Genomic DNA, 19058 nt, shown 5'->3' with positions numbered 1-19058 from the left:
ACATCTCTCGACAACGACATCTATCTTTCACAGTAATTACAATTAATAAATTCATCTATAAAGTACAAAATATATATTATATATCAATCTCCAATTTCATTTCGTTTCTTCTTTATTCCTCTACAGTCCTCTTACACTTCCTCCTCCTCTCTTTAACTCCTTCTTCACCACTTCAAAATAATTATCGTCACTCTCTCTCTTACACACACTCATTCTCACATACAAATATTTCTATTTCATTCAAATCACGATAAAAAAAAAAAAACGAAAATGTCTCTACTTAAAGGTTAAATAAACGCTGTACACAAAGAAAGGAAGAAAACAAAAAAATAGAAAATTATAATAATAATAGAATAGATGAAGAAATAAGGAAAATCTCTTTCGAATTTTAATCACAAATGATAAAGAAAACAAAAATATTAATTTAAAACAAAAAAACAAACAAAAAAAGTGGGTAGCGTAAGGTAGTAGTATAAATTAATAATGATAATAAATCAAAATAGCTTTGTCTTCGATCAAAAACAAACAAACAAAAAAAGAAACAAAAGATGTGAAAAGTGAAGAAAAGAACTAAAATCAAGATGGTTGTGATGGTTAAGAAGAGAATAGAAAAAAAAAACAAATAGAAACAAACAAACAAACAATCGACGCGCGTCGTAATCAGTCTCTCTCTTCCTTCTTTATTGCTTCGAAAAGTTTTCCTCCGCACAATTAAACAAATCAAATTTCAAACATCAATCATCAAAAAAAAATCCTCCACTTTATATATTTCTTTTTTAATAAATTGCATTCTTCAAAATTTACTTGTCATTTTAGGTTTTGTCACTAGGAAACAAATGAAGATCTTTTGTTTGTCAACTAGGAAACTTTTGTTTACAATTGAAAACAAGAGATGGCGTACAAGAAACATGCAACAACTAAAAAGACTTTTCATTGATGATTGATAACTTTTCATTTAGTCCGATCTCTCTCTCTCTCTTTCTATCTTTCTCTCTCACTCTTTATTGCTGCTCGTTCATTCAAATAATACTATCGAAATATACTAATTAAAATTTAGTTTTAGTTTGTCTATCTAACCAATTCCTCTTCATCACTCGTTTTCACCATCAACAAATTTCGTTTTAGTTCTTTCTCTTTTCATTTTACTAGAATTGTTTAGGCCCTTTCCATTGCTTTTATACTCTTTTGTTTCTCCGAATGTTTTCATCTTTTGGTTCGATCGAAAAAAAAAAAAAACAATGTTTGTGTGACTAGAAGAAAATAATAAATTTTTCATCTCGCTTCGCGCGCGCTTCTCTCTCTCTTTCGCTCTCTTTCATTTCTTTCACTCTCTCTCTCTCTCTAAATATATTTATATAAATCTCTGTCGCTCATTCAATGAAGAAACTCGCGTGGTTTTAGTTAATTGTGGAACAAGTTGACTACTTCTTGTCGAAGAGGGGCAGCTTGGAGCGGACGGCGCCCTCGCACAGTACGAGACGCGTGCACTTGGAGCGCTGCGGCATCAGGTGGGAGGCGGCGGAGGCGGAGCCAAGGGGGGCGGGTCCCATCGGATGAAGGGCGGATACAGTAGTCGACGATGCTGCTGCTGTTGCTGTTGACGACGAGGAGGAGGAGGCGGAGCCACCGACGCCCCCTTGTCGTTCGAGGGATTTCCGGAGGGCGGCGATTCGTGATCCGCTTCGTCCGCCGCCGTACGTGTGCCGGGAACCCTTCCGCTCGAAGTAATCGACGATGGATGATATGTTTGTCTCCTGCGCCCAATCGGATCCGGCCAGGCTGGAGATGTCCTCGTTGCTGTCCGTGTAGATGGAGGAGGCGCGTTTGTAGATGGCGTGCAACTCTGCAGGTTCCAGTTCGTCCAATGAACGAAGCGAACTGACCGCGGTGCCGCTATCCCATAGGCTGTTCGGCGAAAGGCACTCGCCCACCGACGAGTAGAAGCCGGACTCGCACGAACCTCGTCTCCGCAGCAGATTCGGCGTCGCGCTCTCGACGGCGGCGCCCAAATCCGATAGATTCGTGCCGGATCCACCGCCGTACGCCGACCCGTCTTTGCCGTGCGGCGACGAGGAGGCTTTCCGCGAAGGCGTCGGTGAGCCGGGCAGAGATCGCGCCGTCTCGCCGTTCTCCACGAACGTCGAGGACAGTTCCGAGCACGAAAAGTTTCCGAGGAACTTCTTGACGCCCCTGTACTGCGCCAGCGAGGTGAACGGATTCGTGGTGCGCGGCTTGTAGTACGGATCCTGGCTGCACATCGCCAACGCGTGCTTCCGAGCCTTCTCCATGCTCGAATATCTGGACGATAGTGGCGAGAACGCGGACACGTCTTCGGACAGCGATCGCCGATGAACGATCTTCCGGTGCTGCGGCGCCGAAGATTGCGCCGACGCCGACGAGGAGAGCGCCGCCAGCTGCTCGACGCTCTTCGCGATGCTCGCCGTCTTCGTCGCTTTGGCCGTCTCCTCGTGCTGTCTGATGTCGGCGAGGATCTTCCCGGCGCTCTGCACGATCTCCGGGAAGCTCGGCCGACTCTTTGGTTCGATGGTGCAGCAGCTGAAGGCGAGCTGCAGAAAGTCCGGATCTACAGTCGGCTCGCACAGTTCGTGGAAGGCGAGATAGTCGAGACCGAAGTTGTCGGTGCGCGGCAACTTGTCCGGATCCGCTTCGACGCGCGCTATTAGCTCGCAGAGGACGATGCCGAAACTGAAGACGTCGCTCCTCTCGTCGTAGTAGAGACCCTTCAGGCATTCCGGCGAGATCCAATAGGGAGATCCGACCGTGCACAGTTTCACCGTGCTCCCCGCCTCCGGAATCCTCGCGGCCAATCCGAAATCTCCGACGACTCCCTGCAGTTCCCCGCTGTCCTGCCTCCTGATCAGCACATTCTACAAATAAACAACGACATCTAGTTTACAAACAAACAAACAAAGTGTGTTTTTCAATTACCTTGCTGGTGAGGTCCCTGTGGAAGACGCCCATCGAATGGAGATAGGTCATTCCTCGTGCGATATCTCTGGCTATCGACACCCTGGTGGACTGTGGCAGATCGATCGTCCTGTTCTGTATCAGCTGCTCCAGTGAGCCCCCATTGATGTACTCGGTGAGGGCGTGCAGTTGACCCTCGTGCACGCACGCACCCATGAACGACAGGATGTTCGGATGTGACAACTTGTTCATCAGCTCCACCTCCTTCAGCATGTTACGTCTGTTCGACCTCAGCAGGTTCATCTTCAGCACCATCACCTGACCAGTAACCCTATGCGTCACCTAGAAACAACAACAACAACAATTAATACCAATCAACAAACAATAAAAAATTCAATACAAACAACGCCATCTATTTGAAAATTTACAATTCATGCAAAAAATCAAAAAACTAATTACGAAATTCGAATCAACATTATAATCGTTTCTACAGCAATTACAAAGTTATTTATAGCTGTTTCACGAACGTCATCGCCGTCTTGTTTTATTATTATTATAACCACGTTACGTTTAAAATATGTTATCATTATTACACACATTATTATATTATATTCAGATGGCTGTGATTTAATTATGTTTCTTTTTTTTTTTAATACAACTGGATATATCATGTTTATGTCTCCATATTTTCGTCGCAACATAAATATTTAAACGCAAATCAAGCAGAGGACATATATTTAATGAAGGACAAACTTTCAAGTCGACGATAATCGAACGTGCGATGATAATTAACTGTCACGACAGATGTCATTGGTATAATGATAATTCGCAATGGATTACGTCACAATGACAACTGTCACAATGACAATTATCCTGTCAGAATGTGATAGTTGTCATGATGATGATGACAGCGTCATTAGCGATATATATATTTTGAAGATTTCTAAGGATGAAATGAAATGAAATAAATAAATAAATTAACAGGGCGATGTCTAAAAATAAGAATTTGTCCGCAGTACGGCACGAACAACGAGCGAAGGTGGAGGAGTGACTCAGATCGCGGCCTGCTTTTGATTTATTAATGCGATACACACACATATATATATATCCAACCTTTCGTCCGTCCTCATATTGGGAGAAATATATGTGAAAGGTAAAAAAAAGAAAGAAAAACGTGAAAATTCAGCACGAGGGGGTTGGAAACAATCGATCAATCAACGTCGGCCGTGAAAATATAAACAGAAGAAGAAGCCAGACTAAACGGTGACAACAACAACAACAGTTAAGATGTGACATCTGCAAATGCAAATATTGATGTGAACGAAGCGTTACAGACAGACAAACATCGATTGCGAGAAACGTGGACGACGACCCAAATTCAAAAGCATCTAAAAGAGATCGAAGAGAAGAAAGTGGAGTTCCCAATTCGCTTCGAAATCAATCAATTTTCGGCATTCCGAACAAAAAAAAAACTCCACTCTTTCACATCGCAATTTGTGCACCATATGTCGTCGTAGTTAATGATGATGTTGATGCACCGTTCAGACTTTTTCTTTCTTTTTACATCTTTCTCTCAAACCAATACAAAAACAAAAGAAGAATTCCAAATTGTGCATAGTTTGCTATTTATCAAGTAGCCTTTGGTTGATTTCGATTGGCAGCAAAACCCGATGAATCGATGAAGGAAGAACCGAAAGGAAAGAAGAAATTAGAAAATCGTAATTAGCCATTCCGTTGCGTTTCTATTGCGCGACGTGTCTCCTCCATAAATATTTAATTAGTTTCGATGTGTACACTTTTTTCATTCTTTCTCCATCATTCGCTCGTCTTCACCGAAGATCGACAAGGCAAGCAGTTATTGGACATTTTCGCCTCTCGGTAATTGAGCGATAATAATAATAAAAAAAAAACGAGCGCAAAACGAAGAAAGTGCTGCTGCTGGTGCGACCGTTCCAATTTTCCCTGTACTTTCGAAACAATTACACACACAAAATGCGACTGTCACAATGACATTTCTATAACTGTCAGTTTGTGACGTTTAATGGAACACGCCACCTACGGATTCGTCATTCATCAACAATTACATACACAAAATTTGACTGTCATAATGACATTCCTATAACTGTCACTTTGTGATTGGATTTGTTATTTGGATTTGTCATTCATCAACAATTACAGACACAAAATATGACTCTCATAATGACATTTCTATAACTGTCACTTTGACGTTTATTGTAACGCGCCATCTACGGAATCGTCATTCATCAACAATAACATACACAAAATGTGACTCTCATAATGACATTTCTATAACTGTCAGTTTGACGTTTATTGGAACGCGCCATCTACGGATACGTCATTCATCAACAATAACATACACAAAATGTGACTGTCATAATGACATTTCTATAACTGTCACTTTATGACGTTTATTGGAACGCGCCATCTACGGAATCGTCATTCATTAACAATTACAGACTCAAAATGTGATTCTCATAATGACATTTTTATAACTGTCACTTTGTGACGTTTATTGGAACGCGCCATCTACGAATTTCTCATTCATCAACTACTTGTGAAATGCTTAGCGACTGTAAATTGAGTTGAATATCTGTGTGACTTCTAAGAAGTTTATATATTATTTTCATTGTCACAATGACATTTCTATAACTGTCACTTTGTGACGTTTATTGGAACGCGCCATCTACGAAGTTGTCATTCATCAACTACTTGTCAAATGCTTAGCGACTGTAAATTGAGTTGAATATCTGTGTGACTTCTAAGAAGTTTATATATTATTTTTATTGTCATAATGACATTTCTATAACTGTCACTTTGACGTTTATTGGAACGCGCCATCTACGAACTTGTCATTCTTCAACTACTTGTCAATTGCTTAGCAACCGTATACAGATAGTGACTTCTAACAAGTTTACATATATATTTTTTTTTGTGGAATTACGCAAATGCCAACCAAACCAAAGCAACCCGATTTACCTTTACACCGCGATGAACTTAGCGAAAAATCGATGTTCGGCGGTTTCTACTTCTATTTATAAATTGCGCATTTAAAAAAAAAATAGAGAGAGAGAGAGAAAAACTAGTTTCCAAAAGTATGAAGGAGAAGAAGAAGAAGAGGCGAGAAATTAATAGCGCCGTTGCGTAAAAAAAACGCGACCGACTAACTAACTTTCCAGCAATTAAACGTTTAATTGCCTAAACTCGACGCCAACTATTCGGATGCAATACCGGATTTTTCCTCTTCGCGACATCCTCAACTATTTCACAATCTCCATGGTAACAACAACAAGAACAACAACAGTAACAACGACAAAGTCAAGTAGGCGAAGACGAAGTTGTCGCAAACGAAACGGAAAACAAAAGCGTGGCAAGGGCGACGACTGCTGTTGTTCTTCTTCTTCTTCATCTAATGGAGGCTGAGGTCGTTTCCAAGAGATCCCAGATGGCCGAGGAAAAACAGTAAAAGATCCGCTCCTCTCTAATTGGGTGTGCAGTACACAGTGCACGAAAGACGCAGACGATGAAGACAGACAGAGAGATAGATAGAGAGAACGTGGAAACAGTTAGGAAAGAAAAATTAAATTCGATATGCTCTCGACGACAATTAAAAAAAAAAGACGACTACTACTGTTGTTACCGCAATCGCTGAAGGGAAACAGACAACATCAAAAGTATGAAGAAAACTGATGAAGATGTCTCAACGAGAGAGAAGTGAAAAACGGAAAGGAAGGAAGGAAGGAAGATGTCGAAAACAGTTCCATCCTGTCCATAATTATTTCCTCCCTTCTTCGGCCAATTCCAATTATTATCATCATCACCAATAACAACGCAAAACAAACGAACGAAACAAAAACAACGCGATGTTTGCGAAAGTTATTCTTTCTTTCTTTCTTCTTCTACACTTCGCGTTGCACTCTGATTAATAACGAGTTAATTAAACGATTGTTTCGCATTCAGATTCTTTCATTAAATCTATGCAAATAAACAAACAAACAAAAGAAAAACGAACACGAAATGGGTGAGAAAATACAAACATTTCTATTTGATAATTAATTGAGTTAGAGAAAAAAATTATTACATTTACTTTCTTTCTTCAAAATAATGTGAACATTGTAAAAACTTAAAAAAAAAAAGTATATAAATTACAGAACGAAAGCGATCTTCCATCGCGCATTATTTTTTGATGTAACCATAGTTACGTAATGCAGATTAATAATCGAAGTATGCAATTGTTATGATGCGCTTCTATTAATGTAACTATGGTAACGAAATGTTCTTTATTTACAACAACAACAACAACTACAAATGGCGTCTTTTGATATAACCATGGTTACGTAATAACTAAGGTGTGCAGATTTTATAGGAACCACCTGAGAAACATTTTTCTAGCGAGTTGAAAATCGCGGTAGATCCAATTATTATGTAAATTGGATTTTATGGAGGAACAACTGTAGGAATTGCGCTATGGAAACGAAGAAAAAGTTTGAAGAAGAAAAAAAAATGAGGGTATACCAAAAAACAAAAAATGAAGCTGGAAAGAAGAAGTGAAGTGGAGATTTTGGCGCCTCTCCGCCCGTCGAGGAATTCCACGCATTTTACGAGGAGCGATCAAGAGTGCTTGAGTGAGTGAGTGAGAGAGAGAGAAAGAGTTGAATAACAACACACCTACACCTTGCGTCGAGTGTGGAATGAAGAGGCAAAGGCAAAGAAGACGATGGGAAAATAGAAGAGAAAACAGGAACGAACGGTTGACACTATGCCTGCTGCACTCTTCGTCGTCGTCGTCGTCTCGTTTCTTCTCGTTGCGACCTGACGGCGGCTGCGGCAGCAGTAGAATCTCTTCCCAAAGTCGCCCACGCGTCAAACCCGAAATAGAGTAAATACCAACGAGAGAGGAGACACAGAAATGCGAACAACACCGTAAACATCTCCTCCGACTAAATACCTTAACTCACTCACTCACTCCTTCGTCTTCTTTAACATTGCGGAAAACCAAAGAAGTGACAACGCGTCCGAAGAACCAATTAGTGAGAATCTTTGCCAAAAAAAAACAAAACAAAAAGCTATAGGCCACAACTTCATGGCTATCTCTTCTCCTAAATCACATTCGAACCTGATCTTCACTCGCGTTTTCACTCATAATTCGTCAAGAAACGAACAAAAAAAAAACACTTTCCTTTCGAAACAAAATCGCACGCTCGTTTTTCGCTTCATTGTTTCCCGGTTGTCTTTTTTTTTTTCATACAAGTTTCACTCTTCGATCTCTCGGTGAAGAAAAAAACAAACAAACGAAGAGAATAAAAAAAGAAAAGCGACACGCGCGGAAAACAAAACAACATCAAAAAACAAAGTAAAAACAAACAATTGTCGTCGTTTGTTTCGCATTGTTTCAAAATCCGAAGAAAGTCCGTGTGCACGATGTGATATAATTAACGGGTTCATTGTTCGTTTATATTATATGAAAAAAAAAAATGTACGCACATCGCGTATTAATTGTTTGAATTTTATGAATGAATGAATGAACACGATACTAAAAAGCAAAGCAAAGCGAAAGAGAGATTCACATGAAAAGTACAATTTTTCTTTCGCATCAAGATTTATATATATATAAATAATCAGCAATAATTTCGATCGATTAATTCGAATCAGGTCGATATACGAAAGTACGGAACCGCATTCTTTTTTTTTTTTCGTTTCCTTTCAGCAGCTCGCGAAATTATTCTTTTCTCTCTCTGTTTAAACCATTCAGTTTTAACGCGTCGCGAATCTAGAATGCCGACCGACTCGCATTTGTTCTGGTACGAAACGACGTGAGAAGAACAAAAAAAGAAACGACGCGAAGAGCAAATTCCGATGCAAATATCCAAAACGAATACATTTATTCTTTATTTTTAATGATATCATTATGATATTAAATCTTATCCAATTCTCGATTTACTAAAAACGACTTTGGAAACGTCAAATGACATTTAGAATCGCCAATCGCTGAACGCGAAATATCACTACAAATCAACAAACAAAAATGGTTTTAGTAACTAAATGTAAGTAACCAAATTGTCAATATGAAAGCAATACCAATTCACAAAAAAATAAATCACCAAAAATTTAAAAAAGAAAAAGAAACGACGCGAAGAGCAAATTCCGATGCATATATCCAAAACGAATATATTTACTCTTTATTTTTAATGCTATCATTATGATATTCAATCTTATCCAATTCTCGATTTACTAAAAACGACATTGTTGAATGCGAAATATCACTAAAAATCAACAAATTTAGTAACTAAATGTCAATATGAAAGCAATACCAATTCACAAACAAATAAATCACCAAAAATTTAAAAAAAGAAAAAGAAACGACGCGAAGAGCAAATTCCGATGCAAATATCCAAAACGAATACATTTATACTTTATTTTTAATGATCATTATGATATTAAATCTTAATCAATTCTCGATTTACTAAAAACGATATTGGAAACGTCAAATGACATTTCGAATCAACTGATTTAGAATCGCCAATTGTTGAATGCGAAATATCACTAAAAATCAACAAATTTAGTAACTAATGTAAGTAACCAAATGTCAATATGAAAGCAATACCAATTCACAAAAAAAAATCACCAAAAATTTTAAAAAAATAAATAAAAAAGAGAGTTGAAGAAAGTATATTTTAGAATCTACGTTGAGCGGATTTTATGCAAAGAGAGAAAGAAAAGGAGAACGGATTGGTGCCAAAACGGAATTTCGCACGCGGCCAAAGGTGCTCCTTCACCTGTTTCTTCCCCCAAAAAAAACAAAAAATTAAAAGCACACGTTGCCAACTTATTTTTGTTTTTGGTTAAACTCGATTCCAAGGTGCGGTTGAATCAGAAGAAGAAAAAGAAGAAAACAAAACATCAGGTTAATTAACCCAACTTTTCACATGCACAGTTAACATAATTCATGTTATAATTAGTTTAAGTGCGGAAATTGAAGAAGAAAGAAAAAACAGAAGAAGCGCAACACAATTTAAGTGCAACGAAACTGTTATTTTCCCCGCGCGCCCACTGAGAATGAATGAATGAATGAATCACGGCGCTAAATGAAAACAATAATTATCAATTTATATTAAACGTTTCCCGTCACGGCCAACCTGTTTTTCTCGCAACCGAATGATGATAAACAGTTGCCTACGATTTAGAGTTAAGGGCAAATCGGTTGCCTACGAATATCGCCAATCTTGAAAAACGCCATCTGTGATCACTGCAATTGTCTGCATTTTATTTTTATATATCAAGTTGATAAACTCAACAAATGAACTCGAAGGACAGACGAAGGCCGATCGATTTAATTAAAAATAAGTGAACAACAACAATAAAAATGTACATTTTGTATAAATCCACATATTTCACTAGAATCGAGAAAACAAAACTGACGCGTAATTTCCGTGGAAACAAAACATTATTAATCACGGGGAAAAGAAAAACGCGCCAACTTATCTTATCGCGTTTACGCATATTCGATGTTCAATTTTTTTTTCTTTTAATCACGTAACACCTGCGAATCGATTAATCGGGTAAATTTTGCAAAGAAAATATCAAGGTTACTGTGCAAATTGAAAATGAAGTCGAAACTGTTTTCGATAATGAACGGATGGATTACCGAAACTCTGTTCTATTCCTGAAACTCAGCTCTTCTCTCTCTCTGTCGTCTTTGAGTGCGTTTCCGAAACGCAAATATTTAGAAAAAGAGAGAGAAATATTGATACTCTTTTTCACTGAAAGAGAGAGAAAGAGAGAGAAAAAGTGTGCTTATTATAGGTCAGTTCTGTTACAGCGTACATTTTGTTGTTTGTTGTTTTCGGTGGAAATCCGATTTCTGTTTAAATCTTTCGGCAAACAGAAATAACCTAAGACACTTTTATGAACGCGCACGCACATCTCACCTACCCACCGCCGTAAGATACAACAAATTTGTCTCAAAATAATTTCAATTTTACTCTCGCATTCACAATTGATTCAACGAATTTTGTTTCTTCAATCTAAATCTAAATCATTTCTAATGCATTGCATTCACTACTAATGTCAATGCTCATATTCTTGACACACTTCTGCGATCGCGGTGGCTTTGAAACAACAGGCGATGACAAGAACAACGAAATGGACCCATGGCCTAGCGCGATTCAAATTCAAACGACCAACGAGGAAGGCACAACACCGATGACCACACCGATCGGAGGACACCGTTTAAGGTCAATGGTAAAAAGCAGGAGGAGGAGGAGGAGGAATCATGGCACACGCTGTGCAAAAAAAAACAAAAAACCATCTGCATTTGTCCAGCATCCTTGGAAACAAACAAACAAAAACAAAAAAGGAACAATCGCAAATAAGGTTTTAAAGAAAGTGCAAAACCGATTACCACTAAAGTGCTAAAATGCTCTCTTACCAAAAATTAAAAAAACAAACAAAAAGAAACGACGCGAAGAGCAAATTTCGATGCAAATATCCAAAACGAATACATTTATTCTTTATTTTTAATGATATCATTATGATAACGATATTGGAAACGTCAAATGACATTTCGAATCAACTGATTTAGAATCGCCAATTGTTGAATGCGAAATATCACTAAAAATCAACAAATTTAGTAACTAAATGTAAGTAACCAAATGTCAATATGAAAGTAATACCAATTCACAAAAAAAATAAATCACCAAAAATTAAAAAAAAAGAAAAAGAAACGACGCGAAGAGCAAATTCCGATGCAAATATCCAAAACGAATACATTTACTCTTTATTTTTAATGCTATCATTATGATGTTCAATCTTAATCAATTCTCGATTTACTAAAAACCGACATTGGAAACGTCAAATGACATTTCGAATCAGCTCATTTAGAATCGCCAATTGTTGAATGCGAAATATCACTAAAAATCAACAAATTTAGTAACTAATGTAAGTAACCAAATGTCAATATGAAAGCAATACCAATTCACAAAAAATTTACAAAAAAAAAGGAACAATCGCAAAGAAAGTGCAAAACCGATTACCACTAAAGTGCTAAAATGCTCTCGCCATTGTTATTGCTTTGATTAAAGATGAATTCATTGATTCTATTTCGTTGCGTAACCATAGAAATATGGATGAATAACGACGGCGTCCCCTTGGTAACACCGAAATACTTGAAGATAACGAACGAGATTGCGGGATTTAACGATTCGATTAGATAAATGGCCGATAATTAGCAGCAGTAATTGGCGAAAACACGTATATAATAAGCGCAATTCCGTTACCATGGCAACTTTGCATATGCACTATTAGCAGGTTGGCAACGAGAAATTGGCAAACCTGGGTGATTTCGCATCCACGAAAGTGAACGCTTTTACGTAATCGCGAAGAAAATAACAAAATTCCGCGCTTCCACATCCTATTTTCGGATGTTGCGAAAGAAGCAGCAGCAGCTACTGCTCACTGCTGCATTTAACGTCCTCTTGTCTCATCATCTCATCCTTCGCTCGCGAATTTGATCGATCAAAGAGACGGACATATTCTATATTCGGTCTAAATTTAACGTTCAAACACTCAAAAACAAAGCAATAAGAAAAAAAAAAGAAAAGAGGTGAATCGTCGTCGCCTGCTGCCAAGTCGAGCTTTCAGCGCCTCATCAATTAAACATTCCTCCTTTTATTATTTTTTTTATAAGTTAACCGAAAGTTTGGAAATACCGGACCAACAACAACAACAACAGAAACAAAAAATGAGTCGTTAGTTACGTAACACAAACAATTGGTAGTATTGCCGCCCACCGGGATTCCTCGATTTCCGACACTTTTAGTTTCTTCTGTTATTAGTATTATTATTATTTAATGTTGCGCTCGTTCTTCGTCTTCATTGAAACATAGAAAAGTTGCGCAACTTTTCCGTCCGTCTCCGCTTTCTACACTTCATCCGCAATCATCATGCAACTAATCATCATCGTCATCTGTTGTTTCTATTATTATTTTATTGTTGCTATGGTTACTCTGGCGCCGAAAACTGAGGATTCGCAAATCAACACAACAATAATCATATATACATGTTTCGAATGCTTCAACTGTTAGAGAACATCAATTGCAAATATTACAGCTGCAATCTGTTGCTAAGCAACATGGAAGAAGCCAACTGCGATTTGAGAGGAACTCGCAGAAACAATTGAATCAGGTCGAATGCGTCTTTATTTCGGCTTTAATTTATTATTACTTCTTTTTTTTTTTTGGTTGCTTTTTGCGTCACTCCACCAGAGATACATTAATTACATTCATTTTCATTGTAAATTAACAACAACAGTTTTATCAGGTGCGAATTACATTATCTCGCTCGTCCTTATCAGTAGGAATAAACATGAGCGAAGGTCACAAAATTTCAACCAAAAATAAAAATAAAAGAAGTGCCGTTGTTGTTGTCGCCGCCACTGTCGTTGTCATTGTTGTTGTTATTTTCTGCAATTAGCACAGTCATCCGTTTATTTTGATTCTTTACAATCGTGAAGATAACTGCAAGTTAATCTTCTTCTTCGGGTTTTAAACAATGAAACAAATTGAAAAGTAATTCTCGAAACGAGATCACGTAGGCTAATCTTTTGTTTTCGCAGTCATAAAGTAAAGCTATGCGATTAAGATAAGAGAGCGCCCGAGCAAATGTTTATTATTTATTGTGTGCTTTCTTCGAAATTGATTGCACGAACGTACGAAAGGCAATTAGAATCAAATCAAGTAGTCGCATTTTGAAAACAAAATTCATCATTACCAACATTAATTAATAATTAACGAAACTCCCCCAACAACAAAAACAAAACAACAATTGTTGCGAAATTTCGCATTGTTTCACCTTTCCAAATTCACGAAATTTCGTTACAATGATCGATCGCGATGCTCATCATTCGTACCTAATTTATTCGAGTGAAAGCCAATTTTGGCAACGCTTCTAATTATGATTATTGTGAAAAAGAATTAGTATATAAATACCCTTCATTCATTTTGGTATTGCAAACAACGAAACGAAATTGAGAATCTCCACTTTCTTAAATTGTATAATTAGTGTGAATGGAATGTTTTTATTAGAAACGCATTTGAATATTGACAGTTGTTAATTACAAACTTTAAACTTGATAAACGAAAAAGTTACCAAAGTTTAATGATATTTTTGTCTTATAGGAACTGTTGTTGCCAACACGAAATATTATTGGGTCGTTTTTCTTTAAATGTATAGGGGGGTTTTTTTTTTTTTGGTGAAACTTGAGGGAATCAAAAATAACCATGGAATGTACAATATACATGAATTGCATATGTGAAGAAAGTTGCAGACTCATACAGTCACATGATTTAATGGGATCTAATTGGATTATTATGTGGACTCACCTTGAAGACCTCGGAGAAGAAGCCGGATCCAATCTTCTCCTTGTGGAAGTCGTCTGTGCGATGGAGTGAGGCAACGGCATGCTTCAGAGCCTGACATGACAGACCAGTCTTGAGTCTGTCGCTGCGACTCTTCGGTGGCTCTGACAGCTCATTGTTGGGGCAGAAGAGCTTCTCGTAGTCGCAGTCGGTGGGGTCGCAGGGGGTGTCGTACATGCAGGAAATTTTTGGCTCATTGCCCTTGCCCTTCGTATACATCATTTAACTGATTCAAAATGTTATGTTTGTTTCTGTTGTTGTCGTTGTGAGTGTACCACCGAGAGTTACAGTCCAAATGAATGAGAATCAGATGGAAATAATAATAATAAATAGGCAAGAGATTTGGATGAGTGGTTGTGTTTATGTGTGTGTGTGTGTGGTCCCTTTCTTTTTTTTTTCTGTCGTTATCTCACAAGATTGCAGTTATGTGTTGTTAACCAATTTCGTACATAATTCTGCACAGCAGCATTTGTATTTGATCTGCCTCGAGCACATTATAATTTTGTCTGACTGATGGATTGCATCTAAAAACAAAAATTGAAACAAAATATCAGAGCACTCTTTGGGGGGTTGTTTTTTTTTTTTTGGTTGTGTGTTCGTAAAGGGGGGCCTTCTGCCAATCTGTGTCAGGGCTGTGGTGTGTCTCTACTGCTGCTGCTGACAGATGCTTGCTTGATACACACTCCCATGGAGACACACACACACAGTCTATGTTTTGTTTCTCTGCAGCAACTGTTTCTTCTTCTAGCCAATCCCGGAGATTGTTTACAGTCGTCGTTCAGATGTTTCTGCATAGAACACCACCACCACCACCGTCACATCATCATCATCGTCTGCAGCAGGATTCCCTGATGACAGTTTTGCACCGCTGCGGCTCTCTTTAACCCCGCAGGATTCCGGTCTTCTTTTTTTTTTCTCTCGTCTTCTTCTTCTTCTGTTACACACTCTTTTCCTATTCTTCTGCTTGCCTCAGCACTTGTTTCTCGTTACCTTGGTTATTGCACTAATTGCAACCGCAACAACTAGATCTCGCGACGAACGCACTTGAACATAATCATCATCATCATCAACATCATCGTTACTATTACTATTATCATCGACACCAACTGAAATTCCAATTAGGCTCAGCTCTCCGGAGATCGCGCACACACGTAAATATACAACGAGACCGATGCAATGCAAGCTTTCACTCGACTATGATGTGTATTTAGAAATGCCTGCCTGCTGCTGCTGCAGCTCTCCTCTCTTCACACTATCCATCCTTCTCGTACACACGAAAACCCAATCCTTCCCTCGCGTCTTTCACTCCATTACGATGTGACAACCATCTCAGTCGCTCCAATTGGAAAATGCACCAACATTAGCGGATTCACACGAAGTCTTTATGAGGTGGGGGGAAGATGATGAATTCGTACCATCTGTTGGGACGGACACCAACGCCCTCTCACCTCCACAAGCCGAATCATCAAATGGCGCCAACAAATAAATAATATTATAAATATAAATAATCAATTAACACTTCGCATATTTGATTATTACTTAAGACCCAGTAATTAATTGCAAATCTTTTGATACCATTACTGTTTCGTAATCTCGATTAATAAGCGAGATATAGTGATTCTAATATTTGACACGCCTTCACGTTTCACTTAATAATTCGATAACAAAGCGCGCTAATTCGAACATCCAATATGTAAATTAAAGATAAAACTGTGGCCTTTCGAATGAGCCCAATCAGCGATTCGTGCTTATCACCGTTCACCTGTTATAAGCCGTCAAAGTTAACCAATAAATACGAACTTCACCTTTTGTTTGTGAATTTGATTATTCAACGCACGCTAACTCGGATTATCCAATGTGCAAATTGAAGATAACATTGTGGCCTAATCTCTTAACGTTTAACTGGTAGTAAAAGCGGCCAAAAATTTTAAGATGTTATCCATATTATATATATAATAATGCACGAAATAAAAGAGTAAAGAAAACAATTGCATAATTGAGAGGAAAAAGTGAAATTGGATTCTCAAAGCGACTTTCGTTGCACCATTGTTTCTTACGATTTGCATAACGAAAGTACGGATTAATTAACGAAAGTCCCCAACGAATTCAAACGATTCGATTCGTCGTACAATTTCACCGCTGTTGCGTAATCCGTTGTTTTCATTAATTAATAAGTATCCATGGTTACCATATAAATAATTAACTTTCATTAACCATTGCGTTGTTATATTGTAACCATGGATATTCTAAATTGAATTGTTGTAAAACAATTACAGTTACAAGATGGGGTATAATTTTAACAAGAGATTTAAAACAAAAAAAAAAACAATATATATTAGCTGCACGGATGCAACAAACAAAACTAATAGAAATGATGCAAATGCACACAAACTACTTCTTCTTGAGATACTTCAGGTACTTCTTTGAATCATACTCATCGTCAATATCATCAATTATTTTGACCTTCTGCTTGGGTTTCCGTTTCTCCAATCTCGCCTTACGTTCGGCTTCGCTCAACGTCCAAACGTTGATCGGCATCTGCATCAAAATAAAGGAGATTTTAATTTATGTGTTTGCTTTTAAAAATTTGAAGGTGAAATTACTTTGATGATCTGCCTGGGCTCATGGTATCTGATGTTGTACGACGAACCGTCCGAGTTGACGATAACAGTTTGATAGGTCCTCTCGTACAGGATCCTGTGGGGTCTCGTCACCGCCGCGGAGAAGGCGTTCAGGTGTCTCACCTGCTGAAACATCTTGAGTACCACCATCCTGGTTACCTAAGTGATCTCTGCACCAGAGGTTGTTGGGGGCTCTTGAGAAAAAGCGAGGTTATGATTGCTGTCAGATGGTGCAATTCGAGTTGCCTACACTAATTACATAATAAATTGAATAATGCATAATCGCACAATCAAATTAATTGCTAATTATTAGTCTAATTGGATCACAACTGATGTAGCAAATGAATAAATTGATATACTGAGTGTACACGCAAAATCAGTTCAGTTTCGATAGGCAACTCTTGTAGCTTCTTTGATAAATTTGAAATTTGCATTCAATTTTATTAGCAATTGAATAACCATGGAAACGTTAAACATTTGCATTCGAATTATCGCTAGTTACGTTTCAATGATTAGAAACAATTGAGGAACTAAAGTAATGCGAAGGTAACTTGTATAATTTAAGGATAATTTCAAGTATTTTGTTGTTTAACGAAAACGATAAAGCACAGCCCCCTTCCTTCCAAGTTACTTGTTGTCTCTTATTGTTATTGTATATATATATGAATATATGAATTTAGAATGGATTTCGCAGTGTGCTGAGGTCATTCCACAAAGATGATTGTTTTTAGCGCGTTTCTCGCTCTGCTGCTCGCCGACAGGTAAGAAAATTGCTCGAGAAAAATTGCTCCAACAAAATTCACTGTTTTTTTTTTTATTTCTAAGCGTTCTCTGTTATGGATTTTCGAAGAATCCCGCTGTTATTCAACTGACGGAGCCGTTGGAGCACGGGGAAGGACCCACGTGGGATCCGAGGACGGGTCTTCTCTACTTCGTGGACATCAAAGAGGGTCGCGTTTACAGTTACAACCCTGAGACGGAGGAAAGTTATTACGTTCATTTAGATGGAACCGTTTCTCCTTTGGTGCAGTGCGAAGGAGATCCGCACAGATTCGTGGTTGGCGTCAACAGATCGGTGATCTCGATGGAATGGGATGGAAAGCATCAGATCAAGTGCAAGAAACTGTTGACGACGGTTGCCGAGGACATTCCCAGCAGCAGATTCAACGATGGCAAGGCCGACAGTCGAGGGCGGCTTTGGTTCGGTAACCATGACATTGACACAATTTATTAGAGTTTACCTTTTGTTTGTTTGTCTTATTTATTTAACAGGGACTATTGGGTACGAGAATTCGTCTGGTGTTATCCCCGACGACGCGTCCCTTTTCCTCATCACCAAGGAGACGCTGAAACATCCGAAGGCTGCCGTGAAGCCCGTCACCGTTAGCAACGGCTTAGCCTGGAGCAAGGCCAACGATAGGTTCTTCTACATCGACACGCCCACGTATCAGATAGTCGAGTACGACTATGACGATGCGTCCGGTGCCATCTCGAACCGTCGCGTCGGAATCGATCTGAAGAATCTGGGTGCGTCGGCGCTTCCTGATGGAATGACCATCGACGAGGATGATAACCTTTGGGTGGCGCTCCATGGGGCCGGATCGGTGCTGCAGATCGATTCGCGCACCTGGAGGATCCTCAGGAGGATCGCCATTCCCGGACGGTACGTCACTTCGGTGATGTTCGGAGGTCGTGACTTGGAGGTGCTCTTCGTGACCACTTCGAGGGTACAGATGAACGCCGAGCAACGTCTTCAGCAGCCTGCAGCTGGAAGCCTCTTCGCCGTCACCAATTTGGGGACGAGGGGAGTCCCAGTTTTCGAAGCCACAGTTTGTTGAATTAACAAAAAAAAAAACAATATTAAACAATGTTTAACACGAAAAAATACATTTATTTCAATTATTTCATTGATTTTCTAGAAAACTATTATACATCGAATGAAGCCAAAATATGCATATGAAAGCTGAATGTTTGGGGAATCTAGCAAGTATCGATATATTAGTGTGGTTTTAGCCGTTTGGGTGTAATTCGTGTTCAAAGTTTAAAAAATGCGCGAAAAAGCAGTGTTTTTACATTT

At 38.6% G+C, this 19058-nt stretch overlaps 3 protein-coding genes across 3 annotated transcripts; 1 reads left to right on the top strand and 2 right to left on the bottom strand.

The window, feature by feature from the left end:
* Positions 1 to 1292: 1292 nt before the first annotated feature.
* LOC108561721 (dual specificity testis-specific protein kinase 2) lies at positions 1293 to 15725 on the bottom strand. Its single transcript, XM_017919795.1, has 3 exons — positions 14325 to 15725; positions 2950 to 3270; positions 1293 to 2888 (listed from the first exon to the last, which is right to left on the bottom strand). Exons 1-3 carry the CDS (start codon positions 14580 to 14582, stop codon positions 1422 to 1424), a joined length of 2046 nt encoding a protein of 681 aa, XP_017775284.1. The 5' UTR covers positions 14583 to 15725; the 3' UTR covers positions 1293 to 1421.
* A 942-nt stretch (positions 15726 to 16667) lies between these two features.
* Positions 16668 to 17211, bottom strand: LOC108561723 (39S ribosomal protein L55, mitochondrial). The gene is made up of 2 exons (XM_017919797.1): positions 16964 to 17211; positions 16668 to 16898 (listed from the first exon to the last, which is right to left on the bottom strand). Exons 1-2 carry the CDS (start codon positions 17129 to 17131, stop codon positions 16752 to 16754), a joined length of 315 nt encoding a protein of 104 aa, XP_017775286.1. The 5' UTR covers positions 17132 to 17211; the 3' UTR covers positions 16668 to 16751.
* A 450-nt stretch (positions 17212 to 17661) lies between these two features.
* On the top strand, positions 17662 to 18851 carry LOC108561722 (putative sugar lactone lactonase YvrE). Its single transcript, XM_017919796.1, has 3 exons — positions 17662 to 17742; positions 17807 to 18186; positions 18254 to 18851. The coding sequence occupies exons 1-3, from the start codon at positions 17699 to 17701 to the stop codon at positions 18817 to 18819; spliced, it is 990 nt and encodes a 329-aa protein (XP_017775285.1). The 5' UTR covers positions 17662 to 17698; the 3' UTR covers positions 18820 to 18851.
* Positions 18852 to 19058: the final 207 nt, after the last annotated feature.

The sequence above is a fragment of the Nicrophorus vespilloides genome, unplaced genomic scaffold, assembly GCF_001412225.1.
Source record: "Nicrophorus vespilloides isolate i.1.1-1 unplaced genomic scaffold, Nicve_v1.0, whole genome shotgun sequence".
Taxonomy (NCBI): domain Eukaryota; kingdom Metazoa; phylum Arthropoda; class Insecta; order Coleoptera; family Silphidae; genus Nicrophorus; species Nicrophorus vespilloides.
This window is presented reverse-complemented; position numbering and strand designations above follow the sequence as displayed.